We start from the raw sequence: 23,369 nt of genomic DNA, 5'->3' as shown, positions 1-23,369 counted from the left end.
ATTTAAACTATGATTTCATCAGAATTTGGCGGAAACTCTGAAGAGAGCATACCATCCCACCACTGTGAGAAACATCAGATGTTACAAGTAATAAGAGATGTCTATAATTAAGTCAGCAGCACTGCAAGAGCACAAAATTACATGCTGCTATTTATAACAACTATTGTCCCACAAATGCACTAAAAACTCTAGGGGTTGGTGGAAATAAGCAATATTATTCAGAAAAATGTCATTTTAATCTCTGTAAAAGTAAATGACAACTTCTCCAAGGAGAAACTGGCAAGCCTCCTCAGAGAATTAAGTTCTAAACAGTGAAAATGAGAGCATAACAAGTTGTATTCAAATGATACAGATACTCATGTGGATTGTCTCAAATAACGAAAGAGAAGATGCTGAAATAAATAAAGGAACATCCAAGTATACAGTTTTTAATTCAATATACTTCAAAAAAAAATAATCAACAAATAGAGGACTTGTTACTCATGGGATACCAGGACACGATCAAGAATTTATGCCAGCAGCTGCTTTCATGTTCTGAAAATTCATAACAAAAGCCTATACCAGTAGTTGTACTTGTACAGAAGTCTCAGTTTTCCTTTCACATTGTACTTCTTATAGCAGTCAATGCGTGAAGTCTTCTGTGGCCTTGTTCCAAGGGAGCCATTTACTGACTGAGGCCCTCAAGGCACTGATCCACCTGGAAAAAAGGACAAGCCAAAGCTGATCATTAACTGAATGGACTTATTATCCAACTGCAAATTAAAACACACAGTTAAGTACAGCATAGTGAATGAGATATCAAACATATCTTAAAAAAAACATGTATCACCAAGAACAGGAGTTCCCAATCTTGGCAACTTTATGATGTGTGGACTTCCCCAGCCAGGAATTCTGGGAGCTGAAGTCCACATATCTTAAGTTGCCAAGATTAGGAACTCTTGACCTAGAGTTTCAAAATGCATGATATCCATTTGTTACTATCACACTTTATTCTTTGGATCAGTTTACAGAAAGTAGCTAATCTCTGCAATCTTTGCAATGTTTTTACTTACTACAGATATCTGCCTTACCTTGAAAATACATAAACATTAATCCTCCTGCTCTTTCACAAAGCTGGCTGTACCTTAGCATGAATAGATGATTATTCACCTGACTAAATACTTTTTTCAAAAAAAAAATTCATCTGAATTGATGGGTTGGATCCAGATTAAGTCAACCTTAAAATAAACCCATTTAAATCCACAATATGTAAATTATTTTAATTAGGTCTCTGGCTAAAGCTGGATTTAGTTGACTGTGGGAAAGACATCCCAAGGGTATAGCTATCTATATTATGAGACATACATTTTTTATAAAGACTAATACATCTTTAAGTTTATTGTGCCAGCCTTTGCTATCACAATAACTCCAAAATCCCTAGCCAGTGAATCTCTACTAGTGTGGATTCAAGGGAACTGAAATCTAACACTTGTGAGGATACCAAGTCAGATACTCTGTGATAGCATAAAGGGGCAAAAGACAATTTTTGGGATGCTGTGAACAGAGGAATATTATGAAGTGGGTTTGGTTTTGTTATTGCTTGGCTTAGTTTTCATGTCTCTGACTCAATCAGGACTGAGTAGTGTACTTCTAGCCTTGAGTCATTTCTGAGTACATACGAGAGAAAAAGAAACTTGGGGTCACATTGTCACTTAGATCTAAGGTTGTCCAGCTTGGCTTAAGAATTTCTCCAGGAAAACCTAGGTCATAATCAATTTATTAATATTTAATACCTTGTTTTGAAGAATTGATCATTTGCAGATCTCCTACCATTTCTATGAATGTATCCTAGACTACTTAATATTTGAAAGGCACCTTTTTTCCCTACAAAGAGCTTACATTTCTTCATTTGTTCTTGGATTTGACCCAAAGTTACCATTTACCCAGGCAGAACTTTAAAGGAAGACTCTGCTGTGGAACTATTAAATTACATTTTGTCAGCAGATTTGATTCCACTCTTTTAGCACTTCTACTTGATTTCTCATTGTTAAATGTTAGATTAAGATACATAGATAATACTAACTCAATTAGTGCTATTGTATATGGTAAATTGCTGAATTTATTTGCAATTGGATATTACATAAAATATTCTTTGCATTGCACAATATGAAGGGTTCTCCTAATATTTGTTTATACATATGTAATATTATATAGAGAAAAAGATCTTTAAAATCCATTTTATATAAATACATAAAATCTGCCAATTGTGGATAATGCTTCTATTCAATGGAGTTGCAGCCCACGATAACTATAAAAATTATCTATCTTTAAAGACCAACATTGAAGGAGACTAATATTACTTACTTTCATATTTTTATTTGAAAACAGAGCTATCTTTTCAATAATTAGGCTTTTCCATTATTTATCCCTTGCCTCTATATTTGTAAGAAAATATTCATACTTTGAGAGTCAATTTGGTGTAGTAGTCAAGGTACTAGACTAGAAACCAGAATATTGTGGGTAATAGTTCTGCCTTAGGCACAAGCTGAGTGACCTTATATAACTAAATCTTAAATCCTTATATAAATAAAATAAGATTTTTAATTGTCCAAGCAATGTTTCCCTTTTTTTTTCATTTTGTAGTTCCGTGTAATTTTATCTGCACCTACAGTAATCTATAAACAAGCAAGCAACCAGAGGAAAAAAAATAAACAGATAGTTGGAAAAAAAGATGAAATAATTTACCGTTGGTTTTCATTTACACTTTCAGCACATAAGTAGAAAGTAGTAAATTCTTCTGAAGGTGGCTTTACTTCAATCACAGATCTTCTGTGTCCAAGGCTTTGTTCACTCACAGTGTAGCCCTGCAAGTAAATACCCCCTAGGGGGAAAAAAAATAGAATCATAAGTAGGTGGCAAAGAATACTGGAAAAACTCCAAAAGATATGATTGGAAAGACTCCTGCTCATACTTTGAAAGGCCATTAAGACTACTTAATTTGGACTGAAAACCAAGCTGGTAAAGGATGTTTGAATTAGAGTTTCATGCTGACTTGCAGACAATTGCTTCATAAAACACAGATAGCTGTAGAATTCAGCAATTCTGCATTTTAGTATTGTAAAGCAGGATTACTCTGTCTCAAGAGACTACTGTACCATGGAAACAGGAATCCCTCTATCTCAAGAGACTGTTTCACCAGTGTGAGCAAAATGAACATATGAAACTGGGCTTTGAGAAGACATGAATGAAAAATCTGGAAAAAATATAAAATGGGTTTATTATATTCACTGTAGCTTAATTTAATTATTTTTATTTAATTAAACATTTAATTCCTCTGGCTAGTCACTCAGGCATGAATCTCTGGGCAGCTTATAAAAGTTAAACAGCAAAGTAACAATCATGGCAGCAGAAATAACTGCCCTCTTGGGGCCCATGAGATGATCTGTATAATAGATGGAAGGACCAGAAGCATGTCACAGTCTGGAATTCTGAAGGATCCCACAAACCAGGATCCTTGGCTCTGACCTCTCCCCTCTGCCAACACTGACTGAAACTGACCCCAGTGAAAGGAGAACACCACAATATTATGCCCCCAATCCCTGTCCCCATAGTTGATTCAGAAGAATACCATGACTGATAATATCAAATGCCAATGAGAGATCAAGGAGAACCAGAATAGTTACACTACCCAAATCCCAGGTCTGATAGAAATCACACATGAGATTAGTGCAAAACCTGAGTGGAAAGTATCTTGTCAGGGCCCTCCAGATCTGCAATCTGATCACATTTTCAACAATTTTCCCCTAGAAAAGAAAGGTTGAAAACTGGACAGAAAGTATCCAACACTGGTGAGTCCAGCAATGGTCTCTTGAGGAGTCATAAAACTGTTTCTGTCAGATTGTGTAAATTACTCTTTACTGAAGTATGACTTTACTACTACATGGATCCAATCATATCAGATTTATGAGGTAGATCAGACAGGAAATGTGACCAGATGGTTAACTCTACCTTATTATAAAACTACATTAACAGAATCTTGCAAGTCTGAAAGTACAAAATCTCCTTTACGGCCCAAGAAGCTAGGGAGGGTCTCTTCTGAGCCTCTTGCCTCACCCACTATGCCAGTGTTTCTCAACCTTGACAATTTTAAGGCATGTGGACTTCAACTCCCAGAATTCTGGGAGTTGAAGTCCACATGCCTTAAAATTGTCAAGGTTAAGAAACACTGCACTATGCTATCTCGTATCTGACCATTCCTTTGGCTGTATCACTTTCCACTTCTTGTTGTTGTCCTGTTTCAAGTCTCAGGATCTGAGTTTCAATGACAGGGAATAAATAAAGCAGCATGTGTGAGTGGTCCAGCCAAGGTAACTGTCCCTCCAAATAAGCTTACAATTTTAGAGCAATTGTATAATGTGAAGTATATGAGGTGGCGCATCAGTTAGAGTGCAGTACTGCAGGCCACTTTAGCTGACTGTGTTCAGCAGGTCAGTGGTTCAAATCTCACCGGCTCAAGGTTGACTCAGCCTTCCATCCTTCCGGGGTAGGTAAAATGAGGACCCAGATTGTTGGGGGCAATGTAAATATATATATATATATACATTGCTTACTGGTGTACACCGCTTAGAGAGTGCTTGCACTTAAAGTGGTATATAAGTCTCATAAATAAATAAATATATAACAATGGTAGTTGATAGCAAGCAAGAGAAAAAGTGAGAATGCCTGAGCATCAGGACAGGCAACACTGAATAAGCGTGCTGAGATGGATAACTGACTTCTTTGACAGAGACAGGACAGCATCTACATTTATAGGTAACTAGAAACCCTTTATGGAGTTTTTGCAAGAAAATGAAAAAAACAAAAGAACTTGTGATTTATAGTTTTAATGATTTAACAGTATAAATAATAGAAAAAAGAGTAATATAACTTTAGAGAGAGAAGTTAAAATATAACTGTACTTATAACTGCTGTAAAGAATATCAGAAGCCAAATCTTTATACCTTTATATCTTCCTCTTTTTTCTTACTTCTGTTTTCTTATTTTACTTTGCACCTTTTCTCTTATTTCTCTCTTTTGTTATTGTTTTCTCTGTTCTATTTTAGTTTAGTTTGTTATTGGTTCATATATGTATCTGTATGTACACATATATACATACACATACATATATACATACATACATACATACATATATATATATATATATATATATATATATATATATATATATATATACATACACATATGCACATATACATATATGTTCTAAATCATGTGGGTTTGGTCATCATCTACACATCTACATTTGTCTATGTTTCACCAGAATCTTTTTTTGGATCTAATGTACACAGATGCTAAATAGAAGGCTGTCCTCACACATTCAGCATATGGAAGATGAAATCAGCTGTCCCATTTACTATCATGATTTCTAAATACTTATGTTATAAAACTACGTTACTTATTTTAAGAAGGATATAAAATAAATTGGTGGGAGAAGATCATTGATTTTTCTAGCATAATTCAAAAGACTATGGAAGTTTATATAACATTAAAATTATAATATTACTGTTATCACAATATTACAAAATATTATAAACTATTTTATGTAACTAACACTAGTACATAAATTACATTTTATGTAAATAAAAACTATTTCTCTAAAGAGAAAAAAGGGTGAAAAAAGACAGAACGGCAGAGCCACCTACCAACAGCATGTGTAGAACGTATGCTAGCATAAAAATATAAACAGCCATCTTTCAAAATGCAATAATGTTGAACCCAGGTATTCTTGGTTTTGTCCAGCTGGTGGAGGAGCCCCAGGCACTCTGGGTTTTTGATAGCAAGTGGTGGAAGGCTTGTATTGTGCATGGTGACATCTTCCCACACATGGTTCTGTATATTAACATTAGAAAATAAGTCATTTTTTCCACTAGTACAGAAACTGCTGACATGCAAACGTCTCTACATGTGTTTAAAAGTGGACATTTCAACTATTTGTTCAGTATGTAACAAATACCTTTCATTTTTATGGCTAAACTTCTGTCATATCCAATCTATCAGAAGATCTTCTACCACATTCAATTATTAAAAATCATTACATTTTCTGTAAGTGACCATTTCGTGACATCGAAACACTTATTGAGAAATATATCTAATGCTTGTAGAAATTTTGCTTAAGTAGTGAAATGAAGGTGATAATTATTCAATAGGCTTCCTAAATAGGGCCCTTAAATGAGGCAACTGAAATGTAACCCCAAAAACTATTTTTAGGTATCAACATTCACTCTGGAGCTTGCTTATAAGTCAACTTCATGACATCTAAGTCTCTTGAAAAAAAAAATCATTTATCAAAAGTTCCTGTGGGTTGCAGCTGATAAAGCAGCTCTAATCCATGACATTTTATTGCACATAAGTTTCCTAGTCTTTAAAATGTCACAGAAGTTTGAGAAGTTTCTAAGGGGCAGCTCTGTCATGGGCACAATTAGATGATTGAGCATCCAATTGCAGTTATTTCTCACTGTCAAGGATGAGCTTTGTTACACTGACTCATGTTTCAAGCCTGAACTGAAATACTCATAAAACATTTGCATTATTATGGTTTGTTGCACAGTCAGACTGGATTTGGCATTTTTATCCACCTTTGAGTCTTTCCCAAACATCTGGGATAGGCAGATGTTGATGTTTGATGGTGTTACAAATATTGTTGCAGGATGTAAGCTGTTCTGAGTATAGCTGCCTTTTGCAATTTACTGATGGTGACTTTGTTAAGTGTTCAAATGGTGCTCCTGTTGTTTTGGGATTGCAACCAAGGCATTTATTACTATTGGTACTGCCTTTGCTTTGTTCTGCCACAGTTCTTCTATTTCTATTTGCAGCTGTTTGTATTTTGTTATCTACTCCTTTTCTATTATTAGTATTATTCCAAACAGAAAATAAGTGGTAGGCCACTTCTTTATTGGCACATTAAATGATCACTGATTACTGAAACAAGAGCGCGTAAAAAGGCTTTGAGCCAATTTAGTGTAATTGTTAAGCTATCCAGCTAGAAACCAGGAGACTGAGTTCTAGTTCTGCCTTAGGTCAGAAAGCCCCAGGGTTATTTTGAGGCAACCATTCTTTCTTAGCCCATGATTTCAGGTTTGGGCAACAAGCTGATCAGTCAATTCTTGTTGCAACCAATGGATCAATACTTGATTAATCAAAAAAAAGGGGGGGACCCTGAATGTGTGGGAAAACACTAGGAAGAAAACAAAATGGCTATGATAAGGCCATTAATTTTGGAGGTTTATTTTTTATTGCATTTACTAGCCAGCCATCTTCAAATACCTCTGGGCAGCTTATAAGTATGTGTGTGTGCATGTTTGTATACAGTGCACACATACACACAGAGAGAGTGAATTGGTGTCAAACCCTGAGGATCCCACAGGTAAGAAGTCATGTGCAGAATCTCTCTCTCCTAATCAACATTAATTGAAACCAGAGGAGGAATGGAGGAGAACCACTGTAAAACAATGCCTCTCACCCCCAATCCCAGATGTTGATCCAAAAAAATATAGTGATTGATGGTAACGAAAGTTGCAAAGAAATCAAGGATCATGAGGATGGATGCACCATGCCATCTCATCCCATCTTCACCACAGATCCTAAGAGAAAGTTGGAGACCAGATAATAGTCCAGGATTGTTGGGTCTTGGTCAGGGTTCTTGAGGAGAGTGTGGACTAGAATTACTTCAAAACCAATGGCACAACCTCCTCACTCAAAAAAGCTAACACCATTCTATAAACTCAATTACAGGTCACTTCCCAGGTGACTTTAATTATCCAGGAGGACTTGATCTAACAAGCACATGTGTCATAGTAACAGATTGGAGAACTCTGTCCATTTCATTCACTCCAGATAACTCCACAAGGCTTTTGCCCCAGACATTTCAACTGGAACTGACCAGTTGGACTCCAATTCTGAGTGGATCTGAGCAAGTTTATCTGTAAAATATCAAGAATATTCCTCATAAATCCTAGAGATGATGTTATGGATTGTCCATATTCATCAACAAATGGGTTGCCATAACACTCTGCCAGGCAGGTTCCAGCAAATACAATAAGGATAGAGAAATGAGAACATTTTAACATCTTTATAACTACAATGTAAGCCCTAATAGGCGTCCTTATGCTTGGTTGGATTCATTCTTAGTCTTCCTCTAAGAGTGCTCCAGGCATCTCTTTATATACTTCATTTCCTGGAGCTCCTCAGAAAATCAAGAGGTGTCCCAATATTGGCATAGGAAGAGAGGCTATGCAATTTGATCTAAGGCCTCAGCAACATACTCATTTCAGGATGCCATCTCAGCCAAACAGTCCACCAGACCCTTAGGGAAAAGCTCAAATTCCTTCTGGAATCCTATTGTATCAGGACTTTGCCCCTTGCAGTGTGGGTGGCACCAGTGAACCAAAAAGCAATCAGAAAGTGATCTGACCTTGACAATGAATTGATGATTATGTTTGCAAAACCTAAATCATAGTCAACTGCTCCAAGATAAAAACTAGCTTTAGTATGCAGCTTTCAGTATGCTTGGAGCCTGATGGTCCATACAGGTCCATAGTTGCCATTGAAGCTATGACCTAGAGAGCTACTCTAGACTCAGTGTGACTGGGCAGCAAATTGAAATTTCCAAGTATTGCAAGGCTAAGGGTTTCAATCACCAACCCAGCAAGGGAACCAGAAGCTCAGGCAGGGAAGATATTATGCATCAGGGAGAATAGTACAGCAGCAACAGTCTTCTTCAGATAATCTCTAACCTGGTTATCTGCAGGTCAGATCCTCTGAGGGCCAACATAAAACCCAAGTTGCTACATCTCTGAGAGGGGGAACCCCTGTCTTGGCCTACTCAGGTTTCAATGATACAAGCCAAGTTAGCTCTCTCATGTATTATCAAATCATGTATGAGGACAGCTTTATTACAGAATGACCTGGCATTCAACAGCCAGAACTGTAGCCAGTTGTAATCTGGCTCTTAGTGGAGTTTCTGTAAATTGGACATTGGGATTGCAATTCAGACAATGAACTTAGCATCTTTAAAAGTGATAGACCCACAGCAACCTTTCATATCTGTCCTGAGGTTCCAGTTTCCATTAACCTCTATATCAAACAATAAATTTATTTTTAATATTTTAAAAACCATATTACCTGATGAATAGGATGTGCAGCTTTTTCCATGGCATCTACCCACCTTTGTGGAAAAAAAAATACAAAAATGCCAAGTTATGTCTGGAAGAAAAGAATTATGCATTGCCTAACAGCAGTTGAAAGGCTTATGCAAGAAAAGATTAAAGCCTCTTGAGTTGCATACATTTGATATTTCTTTCTCTAGTTGTCTAGTCCAAAAGAATGGATTGGTAACTCACTGGAAATGCATTAATGGGACTTCTGGCACACACCATGTCTATGAATAGACAAGGAATTGTATAGACTATAGAGAAAAACATTACATTCTTCTTCTTTTGCTTCTGAACTTTTGATAGAGGTCTTGTTGGTCATGTGAAAAATAGAATCTTGGACCAGATATAACTCTAATGTGATCTAACAGAACTGCTACATTAAAGAAAAAACAAATTACTCCAAGCCCCTCCCCCCAAGGAAAACTTACTGGAAATAACAGAATGCTAATAGAGACAATCCTTGCCAGAGAAAGAGAGAATTGTAATTAAGTCTGAGTGCCATATGTTTATTCTCTCTCCCTTCCATTACAGGCTGTTGGGTATTGCTGTTACATAACTTAATAAATGCATCATGAAAATAAGAGAAGAAATATACTAATTTAGTGAGTGGAATGTACCTCTTCAATTCTTGGGCGGATGTAGTGCAGAAATAGAAAACCCTGTTTCCAGCCTGAGGAGCACATTTAAATGCAAAAGGTTTGGCCAGGCTATTATCTATGCTGACTTCAGCACCTTCCACCTTTGTTAATTCCAGCGGTCTGTATTTTCCTTCATCCTACAACAAAATCAACAAATTCAAACTTAAAGAGTGCTTATGGTGCAAGTTTAATTGCCAGAGGATGAAAGGCAAAGTCTTGTTTATGTAGCAAGACTTGTTTATCTAATTGTAATTTAGACAAATTATGAAACACTTATGCTTCTGTCTAATGTTCTTACACATTGGATATCTCAATATTCTATATTTTCTAATAGCACAGCTTGGAAAGAGGAGGCCAATTTTTCTGGCCACATTCCTCCCCTTTCATCATCAGCATCATGACAATATTTTTAAAGTTTACAGAATATGGTAGATGACAGTGGGCCATATAATGTTGCCTTGTAACCAAAAGTCTTATTAATATTTTCAGTCTGATTGGACAATAGTAATTTGATTTTATAACTGACAGGTTATTGCAACATGTTTGTAAATCAATCAAGATTTCCAAATAAAGTCAGAAAATAGAGTTTAAATAAGGAACCAGTCCAATATGGAGTTGAAATTGAATCTGAGAGTCATAGGATTTAAATCTGATAGACCAGTGATATCAGATCCTGTCTCTCCTCTGTCATTAAGCAAACCAATCTCCTACAATTGAATTTGAGAAGAGGAAAACATTTTCTTTCAAAATGTTACACGGGTTCTGTTTCATGGGCAATCAATTTTCTTTCTCAATCTTGGTCATTTTACATGTTGATGTTTGTTGATCAATGTTAAGTTATAAATATTTAACTAAAGAAGTACCAGGAACTAACATAACTCAAAACTCAATATATATATATTTATCATTGAAAGAAATGGAGGAATCTCAAATGTGATTATAGTCAGCATTCATAACACTTTTTATAAACAGTCTCACTATTTGGATTGGATAAATTAAAACTATGATTTGATTGGATGCCAGCAAACATATTTATATTTAGGACTGAAAAGGAAGGCTCTGCACCAGTATAACGAGAATACATTTACTGTATGACTTTATGGAGCTAAGCCTTGAGCTGATACAAAATGGAGGTATAAATCTGAAACTAAAGTTATAGAATGAATTCCTAATTAATGGTTAGCATAAATTAGATCTTAGCCTTAGTGCACATCATTTGGAGTAGATTGAAATACATCCTAGCTTAGTTATTAGGGCTCAATTTGATCCTGTTAATCTTGAGGAAATGGGCAGGGCTCTTGGTTGAAAGTTTGGTCATTTCAGTATATATTTTTATCCTTCTGAGCTAGCTAAGGCTGACTGTGAAATAGTGTATGGTAAATCTAAGCAGCATTTGTACATCCTTGTGGGGGAGACAGTTCTGCTATCCTTTAAAGAGACCATGGCCTTTCCCTCTCCTCTTCATTTTGGGCAAAATTTCAGGACAGATTGTTGAGAAGATGCTTGCCTTCTGCCTTCAAAGGGCTCTGAATGAAACAGCATTGTCTGCACTTGTGGATGATCTCTGGAGGAAGCAGGATGGAGATAGTGTGTCCATTTTAGCAACCTTTGATACCATCAACTCTGGTTGCCTTCTGGATCAGCTCCAGGAATTAGGAATTGGGACATTGTTTTATGCTGTATCTCAACCTTCTCTGCAGTTTGTTCCAGTCAGTATTAATGAGGGATATGGGGAGAAATTTATCTCACAGCTCCTCTTGTGTGGAATGCCTCTGGGCTCAACTGTCTCCCTGCTCATGTTTAACTACTTGAAGCCACTGGATAAGGTCGTTCAACATCTTGAGATATGGTATTATCAATACATGGATAATACCCAGCTCCATATCTCTGCTCTGAACAACCAAGTGATGCAGTGCAGTTTTATCTCATTGCCTGGGGTCTGAGGATTCTGTATCGGAAAGGAGAAGATACAGCTCAATCACAGCAAGATGGAGTACTTTGGGTTTTAGGGTCTCTTGGAGATGATGATTTCCAGTCTTTAATTCTACATCAGACAGGATTAGTACATAATTTGGGGTTCACAAACAGCAGGTAACAAATGTGACATGGGGCTTTTCCACAGCTCTTTGTTGTGCCCCTTTCTGGATAAGCAAGTCCCATACATTGTTCTATCCCAGCTTATAGCCGTCCTTGTTAAAGGCGCAAGGACCAAACCCCTGTTGAGACAATAGGCTGGAGACTCAAAACAAAACAAACCCCTCTTAATATGGGTAACAAACCTGCCAAATAGTTCAGAAACAAAAGCAGCAAAACACAATCCAAATGGAGGAAATTGTCCACATAAAACACGATACAAACAGAAAAGTAGTCACCGGCAATACTAACAGAACATGATCCCATGAAGTACTTTGCAATGTTGCCTTCAGCAACCAGCACCGCCCACACCTTCCCTTTTTATACAGCAGTCCCAAGGCATTGCCTCTAGTGCCTTCTCCTCCTCCCCTGCTGTATTTGTTGCTGCTGATCTGCTCTCGCTAATTGCCGGCGTCTATGAGCATCAATCATCATGTCCATCAGGTGTGAATCCTCCAAGTCTGGCTCATTCTCACCACACAGCTGAGCTTCATCAGGAACACGACTGGAGGGCCCAGGCTCTTTATCAAACCATGATTCTTGTAGCCTCCCTCTGACCCTGATGGCCTTCAAATCCCTCCTCCACCTCCTCCTCAGATTCCCCAGACTCAGCTGTTGGGAACACAGGCTGGCACAGAATCATGACATACATGATCACTCAAGCTTTGGTAACCCTCCAAATGGACTACTATAATGCACTGTATATAGGGCTGACTCTGAAGAACTCTGAAGGTTCAAATGGTCCATTAAGTCCATGTTACACTTTTGCTCTGTGAAATGCCCTGGCTCCCAGTTTGCTTCTGGGTACAATTCACAATGCTGATTATTACTTACAAATCTCTTTATGGCATGGAACTAGAGTATTTATATGGCTGCAGGAAATCTGGGTTGCATAAATTAAGACAACTATTTGATGTCAGCAAAGCATTAGATTTTTTTTTTTTTTTTTAGTAACATTGCTCTAGTTATTTTCCTCTAGGGGTTCTGTAAGACTAAATTGCAATTCAAGGTTCATTGATTAAATATCATATGAATTTAGCAAAGTACTATGAAGACTGTACTGGTAGTATGATATTTCTCATTTTATAAATATAGAATAAAAGTTAAATACAATGTGTATGTTTTGCTTTATTGAATTTTAGTTTACTGCATTGTTCCAACTCCATTTCTAGTCTACAGTCCCTTGAAACCATTTGAAAACTGGCCATGTGTTCATGTTCAATCTCTGTCTTTTGAACACTAAGTTTATGCTCATCTCTATCAGCCAATCAGTGTTTCTTCCAGCTGATCAATTGGAAATCATCATTCAGTTAATGCCTGGCCCTCAAGCTACTGCAGCACTTAACAAAAATATCTTGACATCACTATTTTAAACTGGTGACATTGCATAAATATATATAAGGGTCCAGAAACGCTGCTGGAGCAAAGCAAATATAAAAAGGCTTTAGATACAGACATGTCAAACTCAGGACGTCACGTGACGTTGTGCAATGTATTGGGATGGGTTTGCTATTGCCGGCAATGGGGTGGGTGCAGCTTCCAGATGATGTGTCGGGCCCATGGGCCGGCAATTTGACACCCCTGCAAGTTTAGAATGACTCGTAGTCTATTCAAGTCTGGCTTAATTTTATTTAGTACTCATAACAAATATGGTAGATTAATTGTGTTTGTGGTTTTGTGTGTGTGTGTTAAGCATATAATTTGTGCAAAAGTATCTGGTTTTGTAAAATGCTCACTTTCAGGCTTTGAAGAAGTTTCTTATAAATTATTGAATTTGATGTACAGCCTTCCTACGTAAAAACTAAAGAGATAATGTTTTATTAAAAATTATGTCTAGAAAAATTCTTAGACTAAGATAAATTAAACAAACTAAGCTAAACTAAACTATAAACTAAGCTAAACTATTCTACTTCCAACAGAACATTTTGCTATAGCAATACATATAGGAAAATATATACCGTACTATATTTCTCCATCATTTGTATGTTGTGATTAATCTTGTTACAGTTATTACCAGATGCTGTGTGATGTGATCTCAGCAGAATTTGTTTGCCTCAAGAAGAGGAGAATGCAGAAATGCAGTGATTCATGGTGGAATTCTTGGTGTTCCTTTTTAATATTTCAAAAGAGGTATAAATGTTGAGAAAATCTGTGTGAGTTGAAAGAAACTGGGCTTCTCCTTAGCTTTCATAAATGAGCTCTCTATGCAGACATGGGCATCTATTCTTAATTACAATGATTAAAATATGAATGTACATCATGGTGTAACAGTGCCCACTCATTTAGGATATAACATAGTTTCTTCAATACTTGTAATGCTTCTGATACTCAGGGACTTGAAATGAATGGGCCCCCTCTCTTTGAGAAAAGAATGATATTCCAATCTATTTCATATATTTGTTTGCTTTCTAAGCCTAACATTTAATATGTACATTGTGGTTTCCAGCAATAAAGAAAATGAATGATTTCCTAATAAGAGAAAGGTTGGGAAGGAAGGAAGGAAGGAAGGAAGGAAGGAAGGATGGATGGATGGATGAATGGATGGATGGATCATGGCAACCAAAAACTAAATTGTGATTTATACTTTTGTGCATTACAGCTCAGACAGACTCTGAGAGATTAATTAGCAAATCTATTGACAGGCAGTGGCCATTTCAGAAGCTTTGTAAATGAAATAGATTGTAGGATGCTTGTAAAGAATAGATATCTCTCTGCCTGTGGCAGATAAAGCTCTTTGTCAGAATGTAATGCAAATGTACATTGTACCTCTTGGAGCAACAGAGTGGACCAAAATCTATTTATAGTTAAGCCTTTTTTTAAAGGAAAAGCACTTAGCAATGAATATAGAGGCTTGAAGGAAGAAGGGCATGAGTGGTATAATGTGAAAGGATTATACACAATAAAGCAGTATTATCTGTTTTCCACTGAACATAAAAAATAAAAAAGGGTTGCATTGCATTGCTAATTTATTTAATAAGATTAGGAAGTAGCACATGAAATAGATTAGAATTAGACAATGTTCCCTGATTAATCTGTAAATTTACCTGCCAGATGTTTTCATTGACAATTCTTACTAGCAGAGAATTAGCTGGGAATGTTTTATGCTGGATATAACACAGAAATAGATATAGAAGATTTTTGAACTAAAACTTGTTTAAATGATTGAAATGCTTTATCTATGCTTGCCTGATAAAGAATGATCGGCAGCTTTCCAGTTTGACAGACAAATCCCTCAATTTCCCTTTTCATTCAGTTAAGCATGAATCAAGTAAACCAGGGGTAGTCAACCTTGGCTCTTTTATGACTCGTGAACTTCACTTCTCAGGAATTCTGGGAGTTGAAGTCCACGAGTCATAAAAGAGCCAAGGTTGACTACCCCTGAAGTAAACAAATAAAAGAATTGCCAAGGGATCCACTTTGCTGTCATCTTCTTGAATATTTGGATGCTGATCTAGCAGTGATGTGTTTATGTGCATGTGGAAGAGAACTTTAGAGAAACATCTAGAAGCCTTCTAAAGTATGAACAGTTCAAAAGACTGAAATAAGATTATGTATGTATTGAAGAGATATGTAAGCAAGAAAACCAGATGCCAAGATAAAAGAAAGCAGTAAGTAGTAGTGGGAATGTCTTTTTGGTGATCTTTGAGAAATTATGGAAGACAGTCATAAGTGCCAGAGGATTGGAAAAAGTCAAATGTTGTTGCTATCTTAAAAAAGGGAGGGGATTGTAACTACAGTCTGTCTGCTTGAAGCAGATATTTGTCTTAACTTTGGAACAGAAGATCGAGCAGTAAATCAGTGAGCATTAGAAAATTCTGCAATGCTTAGAAGGAGTCAGAGTAGGTTTATCAAAGAAAAATCATGCAAAATCAACCCGATCTTCCTTTTTTGATTGAGTGAGTGACCAGTATAGTTGAATGTGGCTGTACCATGCCTTGACTTCACCAAAGCAGAGAAAAATAGCAAAATAGAAGGTGCATTATATTATCATTATTCAGCTGATTAATCATATCCAACAAGAATTGCTGGGAGATAAGTGATAGGTGCCTTGAGTGCAATCTCAAATCATCTGGATTACCACTTGAACACTATAGGCATTGACAAAATCACCAGTAATCAATTGGAAAAGGCAGCTTTACTTGAACAGCTTATATCCTGTGGTGATACTTTTAATGCCATCAAACATCCACATATGCCTATCCCAGGTATTTGGGAAAGATGTAATAAGTGGATCACAATACCAAATCCAATCTGAACACCTGACTGGCTATGCAATGAAAAATATAATAATAAGCAACTGGATGGAAGTGTTCAATGTATTGCAAGATTCCATTGTAGGCCCACTGCTATTTGACATATTTAAATATGACACTGATGATGCATTAGAAAGTACAAAATTAGAAAATTCTAGATAATTATAAAATCATTACACTGCTGTATGTGCAAAAATAATATGGATAGCAAACATCATAAACAATATCAAAATTAAGTTCAGAATCATGCAAACTATGGTATTCTTTATGACATTCTTATGGAAGAGAAAGTTGGACTTTATGTAAGGACAGGAACAGTATTGATACTTTAGAACTTTGGTGCTGGAGAAGACTGCTGAAAATATTGTGGACAGCCAAGAAAACAAACATATCATCAAACAAATCAACCCAGAGTTCTTATTCAAGGCATAAATGGCCAGGCTAAAATTATCCCACTTTGGACACATTATGTAAAGACCTAACTCTCTGGATAAGACTTTAGTACTGGGAAAGGTAGAAGGAAAGAAAAGAAGACAATGACCAGCAGCTTGGTGGATAGGCTCAAAGTAGTAATGTGCACTGAAATACCACATTACAGACAGATCATTATAGCAAAAATTTAAGTATTGACAATAACTTGATGGCACGTAATCAATCAATCAATGTTATTTTGAAAAATACTGCTTGATTTTACATTGTATGTAACTATTTTTATTGTACTATTCAATCTCTGTTACAATAGAAAGAAAGGAAACAAGAAAAAATGGGTACCACAGCATCATTGTCCAACTGAGAAATGCTGGTAATTGTAGTTCTGGTTCACTTATTGGCAGGACAGATAGATACTTTGGTGGGAAGTATAAATTCTGGACTCCTCTTTACAATCCTTCCCAGAAATGAGTTTCATGGAACAAAACAAGGTAGAATGGATTGCTGGGAATGAGCAACATAAAATGTTTTGAGCAGCCATAAAATATTTTTTGAGTGTTTGGAAGGAGCTTTGTAAAAAGACCTTGCAGAAAAACCTTATGGAAACTCATGCATCTTTAACACAAGATGTCTGCTGACTGTCAACTCTACAATGAACCTGGCTACAGCTATTCTTCTCCTCATTTTAGGTTGCCACATAGAATGGAGGGAGGGGGCTTGCCCAGGTGCTTCGCTAGTCAAAATAACCTTCTGTCCTGTAGGAACCAAGGTCATCTACTGCTCCTGTGATCAGGGACTGGGCATTGTATAAGAAAGCATGTCAAATGAATATATTGGGAAATGTAGTTGATGGCATAGTTTTGTGGGTGGGACATATTGTGTAACTGGGTAATTTTTAGTTGGAAATTCAGACTTAGTTTCACTTTTGATCGTGCTGATACTTTCTAACTAATAAACATGATCTTTGGGAATCTCCAAGCCTTGGAGTTCTGTTTTATTTGTCTCTGTCTGTTGGAACCATGACAATGACATTAAAATAGCATTGAAACAGGCATTTTGTTTCTCTGCCTCAGCAATTTTAAAATGTGTGGACTTCAACTCCCAAGATGGCTGGGGAATTCTGGGAGTTGAAGTCCAAACATATAGGGTTGTAGCTGGTTTATATCAAGGACTAAAATTAACTTTATGTAAATAGCTTTTAAAAAGTAAGTTGCAGATGTCTGATAATCTTGGGTTAGAGTAAAAGAGGCTTTAACCCTTTGTTGATGCTGGGTTCTTGCATGTGCGAGGTTATAGGGGAGCTTCCATCGAAACAAATGACCCCTCTATTTTCAATGGAAACAAAAACCACTGAAGATTCAGACTGAACCTATAGAGGGTGCTACAAAAGACTAAATACATCTTTTCCCCATGCAATTACATGTGTCCAGATTGGAACTATATCTGCAAGGAAAAGGAGAAGGAGAACGGCAAGACAAAGGAAAAAGGGGAGAGGAAGACAGGATAAGGAGCCATTTCCACAATTAGTAATTGTGCAAATATTGTTTTCAAGTTGAAGATCTTAATCTTGAACCAAAAAGAAACAATACAGTATTCCTGCTGTATTTTACAGAATGTTGATTCACTTTATTAGCTCCCAATTTCCTCAGTCTTGCATTATAGTACTATCTCATTTTGGACAGTAAATATACAGGTAGTCCTTGACTTACAAAGTTCATTTATTGACCTTTCAAAGTTGCTACGGCACTGAAAAAAGTGACTTATGACCAATTTTCACACTTATGACCATTGCAGCATCCACACGGTCATGTGGTTTACATTTGGATGCTTGACAACAGTTCATATTTATGACAGTTCCAGTGTCCCGGGGTCATTGATCACCTTTTGTGACTTTCTGACAAGCAAAGTCAATGGGGAAGCCAGATTCACTTAACAAAATGTTATTGATTTAACAGCTACAGTGATTCACTTAAGAAATGTGGCAAGAAAAGTCGTAAAATGGGGCATAACTCACTTGACAAATTTCTCATTTAGCAACATATATTTTGGGCTCAATTGTTGTCGTAAGTTGAGGACTACCTGTATTTTGTTTCCAGTGATTTGAAAAATATTTCTGATCAAAGGTCCCCACCTGCTGGACATTGTTTGTAATTAACATGTTATCTTTAAGAAAGTACTGTACTACTGTATACTGTAAGATAAGGATACATTGCTGAAAGTGAAGTGTCCTCTAGCTGTGTTGTATCAGAACTCCATATTTACTAGTTAACCATAGTTTACACATTATTCTTTTTAAATCAGATTATATGGATTGAAATTTGGAATAAATCAGATAAGAAGACAATTGGATATTAAAATAAAAACAAGGCTTTTCTCCTTGAGCCACCAAATTAAACAGAATTATGTCTGAATTGGTAAGATGTTGGAATTGGAATATCATTTTCAAGTAAAGGCAAGACCTAGTTTCTCTATACATTATTCACGATGAAATGTGAAAGATCCAACAGTGAAAAAGATACAGAATCATTTATACATTTGGAACAAACTCACTTCTGATAGTCTGAATTCCAAGTAATAATTTAAGGTTATACAGGCATAGAAATTGTAGACTAAAATTAAGGGTGAGATACTGAAGAAGATAACACATATAGATGTATCCTGGATGTAATTATAATTTTATACTTTATTTTTTTTTTTTTTTTTACTATGAAGCCTCTTCCATGAGATGACCATTGACACGGGAAGTTTTAATAGCTTCAGGACTCTGTCAGAAATAAAAGTTTCCACCATGGTAGGACCATAGGAATGTTACAGCAGTACAAAGTTTTGCTATTGTTGTGAGTGATTGAAATGTAAGCCTCAGAGATATATAGGAACACTGAAATTACAGGGATATTTGAAAATCATAAATCCGGTAAGAATTTTGAAAATGGGGAAGGGAAGGGAAGACAGTGAAACTGAAAAAGGCTTAACCTATGGTAATAAATGATTATAGTAGTTGGGCAATTTGTTGAAGGTGTTTGTTAAGACTGCATTCGTGCCTGACAAGTGGACATATGAAAAGAGAAAAAAATATATGCAAAAGTTAGTTTGCTAAGTATATCTGGAAAGATGCTGGCAACTTCAGAAGAATATGGGAAATAAAATGTACATAATTTGGAAAGTGCAGTGAAAGTCTGTGTTGGGTTGGGAATGTGCAGATTTTTGCTTTTCAACAGGTCAGCGAGGAAGGTACGAATGTATGAAAAAATGTGTTATCTGTTAATTTACAAAAAAAAGTATATGATTCCAGAATGGTCTGTATGAATGTGGTACTGAAGTTTTCTTGCTAAATGAAACAAAAGCAATATATAGTAGTAATAGTAGTAAAGTTGGAAGGGACCTTGGAGGTCATCTAGTCCAACCCCCTGCTCCGGCAGGAAACCCTACACCATTTCGGACAAATGGCTGTCCAGTCTCTTCTTAAAAACTTCCAGTGTTGGAGCATTTACTGCTTCTGGAGGCAGGCTGTTCCACTGATTAATTGTTCTCACTGTCAGGAAGTTTCTCCTTAGTTCTAGGTTGCTTCTCTCCTTGGTTAGTTTCCACCCATTGCTTCTTGTCCTGCCTTCAGGTGCTTTGGAAAATAGCTTAATTCCCTCTTCTTTATGGCAGCCCCTGAGATATGATGGAAGTGAAGCATCCATGACATAAATAGAATGTTCACCAGATGGTTAATAGTAACATTGAGCTCTATGATGTTCCTTTGGTTGTTTAATGATTTTAAATGTATAAGTAGTACTTGTGGTATACAGATGATGCCACATGGTTGGCTGAGGACCTAAAAATATTTGCAAAAAATATTATAGAGACTGTTTGTTGCAATAAAAATAATGCATCTGAAAATTAAGGTATCAAAATAAATAAGTTCAAGTTATAAGTGGAAAAATATTAGAGCAAGTAGAATGGCACAGAGATTTTACGAGTTCCCCTATAGTTGATTTGTTAAGAGAGTATAACCAGAGGAGTTGTGCTGTTTCTGTGGTTTTTGATACTATTCACTAGAGTATGAAGAAAGAATAAATACATTTAGAGGAATGGAATGAGGAGAAAGTCAGGATTGGATGAAATTCATGAGATACACACAAAGAAAAAAAAAGATTTTAAAAACAAAAGGCAATATATGAGCTAAGATATGGACTCAGTGAAAATTATTTACCAAGACGGAAAGTTATGGAGAGGTATAGCTAATAGCATTGGTGTAAACTAGATTTAGTTAAATTTCTTTTAACTAAAGAGTTTCTAAATTTCTTTTGCTAGCTCTTAATTTTTTCCTGCCCTTTGTATAACAGCCCAAAAGGGAATAGTATATGTATGTATATGTATATGTGTAAGAAAAAAAAAGCTTTTTAACTTGTATCCTTGAACCAACTTTCATGCATATTCAAGCCAATATGAATTATTACGTTTGTGGCATTGTGCTTGCTGTTGAGTGCAACAACAATAAAAAGAACAAAACAGATTTGGTTTAACATGAGTTCTATTAAACCAAAGCAGCAGGTACGCATATTAAAATTCTCAGTTGTATAATAGAGTTTGTGGTAAATTAATTCATTTAATAAGCAACCTATACTTTTAAATAAATCTTTAATAAATATATTTATCTCAAGAATGTCTCAAAAGAAATATAAGAAATTGCTTAACACCGAGCTTTGATCTAACATAATATTATCTATTGTTAACTTAGTTTTTTAAAATATATTAGAGTTTCTTTCCCCAATACTTTTTAAGTTGGGTATGATAGATAATGAAAGTGAGGCATCCTGCACTCAAGATAATCTCATTTTGTACTGAAACAGAATATATAATTTAATGAGTATTATGGGAAGTTTTTGTACATATGAACATCAAATGCATGCTAAAATTTCATCTGTATTAAACAAAATTAGATATTTAGGAGTACCTGTTCCCAAAAAAAACCTCTATGCTTTTTTGTACAGTGTCTTACATATTCCAAGGTTCTATTTGATACAATTATCAATGCAGTTCTATATTAAATCTCATGAAACCCTTGCATTATAGATAACAATTTTGCATTTGTCTTACCTTTTTGTGTTTGTAATAATATAGGCAACCGTCATGCTTTAATACAAACCATCTCTTTCTCCAGCCCTTTAGGATTCCAGAGTGGGTCCGTTTGTGGAGGTATCCTCGACATGTTGGATGAGGGACATTGGGACAACGACTGATATCAGAACCCACCAATAAGTTCAATATATCAGGACCTGAAATATTTGAGTATATAATGGCAAATTAAAAAACAGATTCTTCTATTGCACATAATAGAAGTAATTAAAACAGAAAATATATACTAAAGCTTTACTCTAAAGCTCTACTATAAACTTAATGTTGAGAAAATATCTTGTCAAAACAGACATATTGAATTCTATTCCTATAAAAGCTACAACTGTTTTCAAAAATCTTATATTTATAAAAATGGCTACCATCAACCCTACTGATGTTGATATACAGCATTATGTATAGCAAGGCACTATTCATTGAAAATGTACCGAGAAATATGAAACAAACAAACTTAGCTAGTGTTGTGAGTCTGTGCCAGCCAGTGGACCTGGCAGCTGAGTCCAGGGAATCAGAGGAGGAGGAGGAGGAAGAGGAGGAGGAAGAGGAGAAGGAGGAGGAGGAGGAGGAGGAGGGGTTTGGAGAGCCATTAGAGTCAGAGGGAGGCTCTAATGAGTTACAAGACTCACAATCTGATGAAGAGCCTGGCCCCTCCAATCGTGCTCAGGATGAGACTCAGCTGTGTGGGGAAGATGAGTCAGACTCTGAGGACTCACAGCTGGAAGTCATTAGAGACACTTGTAAATGAAGGCAGTTAACTAGAGCAGGTCAGAGGAGACAATACAGCAACTCCAAGGGAGGAGGAGAAGGCATTGAGAAGCCATGCCTTGGGGCTGCTTAATAAAAAGGGAAGGTGTGGGCAGTGCTGGTTGCTGAAGGCAACTGTTTGCAAAGAACTTCAGTGTCAAGGGATCATGATCTGTTTGTTTTGCTGGTGAATTATTTCTTGTTTAACTCCTGCTCTGTTTTGCTTTTGAACCCACTATGGTTTGACCAAAATAGCTTTGTGCTGTCAACATTCACACATAGAAGTTCCAATCAAATGTGCTTTTGTCATTCCAATAAGGGGAGCAGGAACCTGAAGTCATCTTTGACAAAATCTGAGACTTCTTATCTAAAATGATTTCTGAATTGCAACATCCAAGAATAGTTTAACTTTTAAATATACATTCTAAAAGAAATTACATATTAATATGAATGTTACTGTGCTTCTGCTGATGAAAAATAGCTCCTATCATTCAGATTCGGAGAACAAGAGCAGAGAATTCTCAAACTTCTTCTTAATAATTAGAAAAGGAATTCTTGTTTTTCTAAAGAAGAGTGTGAATTCCAACTTTACAATTAAAAATTTGGTATATACTAAAATAAATTTGTCAGTATCTTGAGAAATAACGTGCATTTGTTAAACATTTTTATCTCTGTCAAAATAGTATGACTGAGAAGTCAAAATCCCTTGGGTATAATTAGCCCTCACTCAAGAATAGTTTGAATTTTAAATATATCTCCTAGAAGAAATGTCATATTAATATGAATATTATTGTGCTTCTGCTGGTGGCAAAGAGCCCTTTTTTCTTATTATCAGAAAGAGTTTCTTTATTGGCTGAAGA

At 36.1% G+C, this 23,369-nt stretch overlaps 1 protein-coding gene across 2 annotated transcripts in view; it reads right to left on the bottom strand.

Moving 5' to 3' along the window:
• Positions 1-412: 412 nt before the first annotated feature.
• LOC120306033 overlaps positions 413-23,369 on the bottom strand; it is a 43,361-nt gene continuing 20,404 nt past the window's right edge. Inside the window, exons 7-12 of one of the 2 annotated variants that reach the window (XM_039338595.1) lie at positions 21,730-21,908; positions 9,809-9,966; positions 9,160-9,202; positions 5,682-5,868; positions 2,725-2,860; positions 413-697 (exon numbers count right to left, since the gene is read on the bottom strand). In XM_039338595.1, the coding sequence (XP_039194529.1) occupies positions 622-697; positions 2,725-2,860; positions 5,682-5,868; positions 9,160-9,202; positions 9,809-9,966; positions 21,730-21,908 (779 nt within the window). In that variant the 3' untranslated portion in view covers positions 413-621. Of the gene's footprint in view, positions 698-2,724; positions 2,861-5,681; positions 5,869-9,159; positions 9,203-9,808; positions 9,967-20,188; positions 20,465-21,729; positions 21,909-23,369 lie in introns of those variants that run through there. The other variant, XM_039338596.1, reaches the window with a different exon arrangement.

The sequence above is a fragment of the Crotalus tigris genome, unplaced genomic scaffold (assembly GCF_016545835.1).
Source record: "Crotalus tigris isolate CLP2741 ecotype Arizona unplaced genomic scaffold, ASM1654583v1 scf7180000017710.2780689, whole genome shotgun sequence".
Classification (NCBI taxonomy): domain Eukaryota; kingdom Metazoa; phylum Chordata; class Lepidosauria; order Squamata; family Viperidae; genus Crotalus; species Crotalus tigris.
This window is presented reverse-complemented; position numbering and strand designations above follow the sequence as displayed.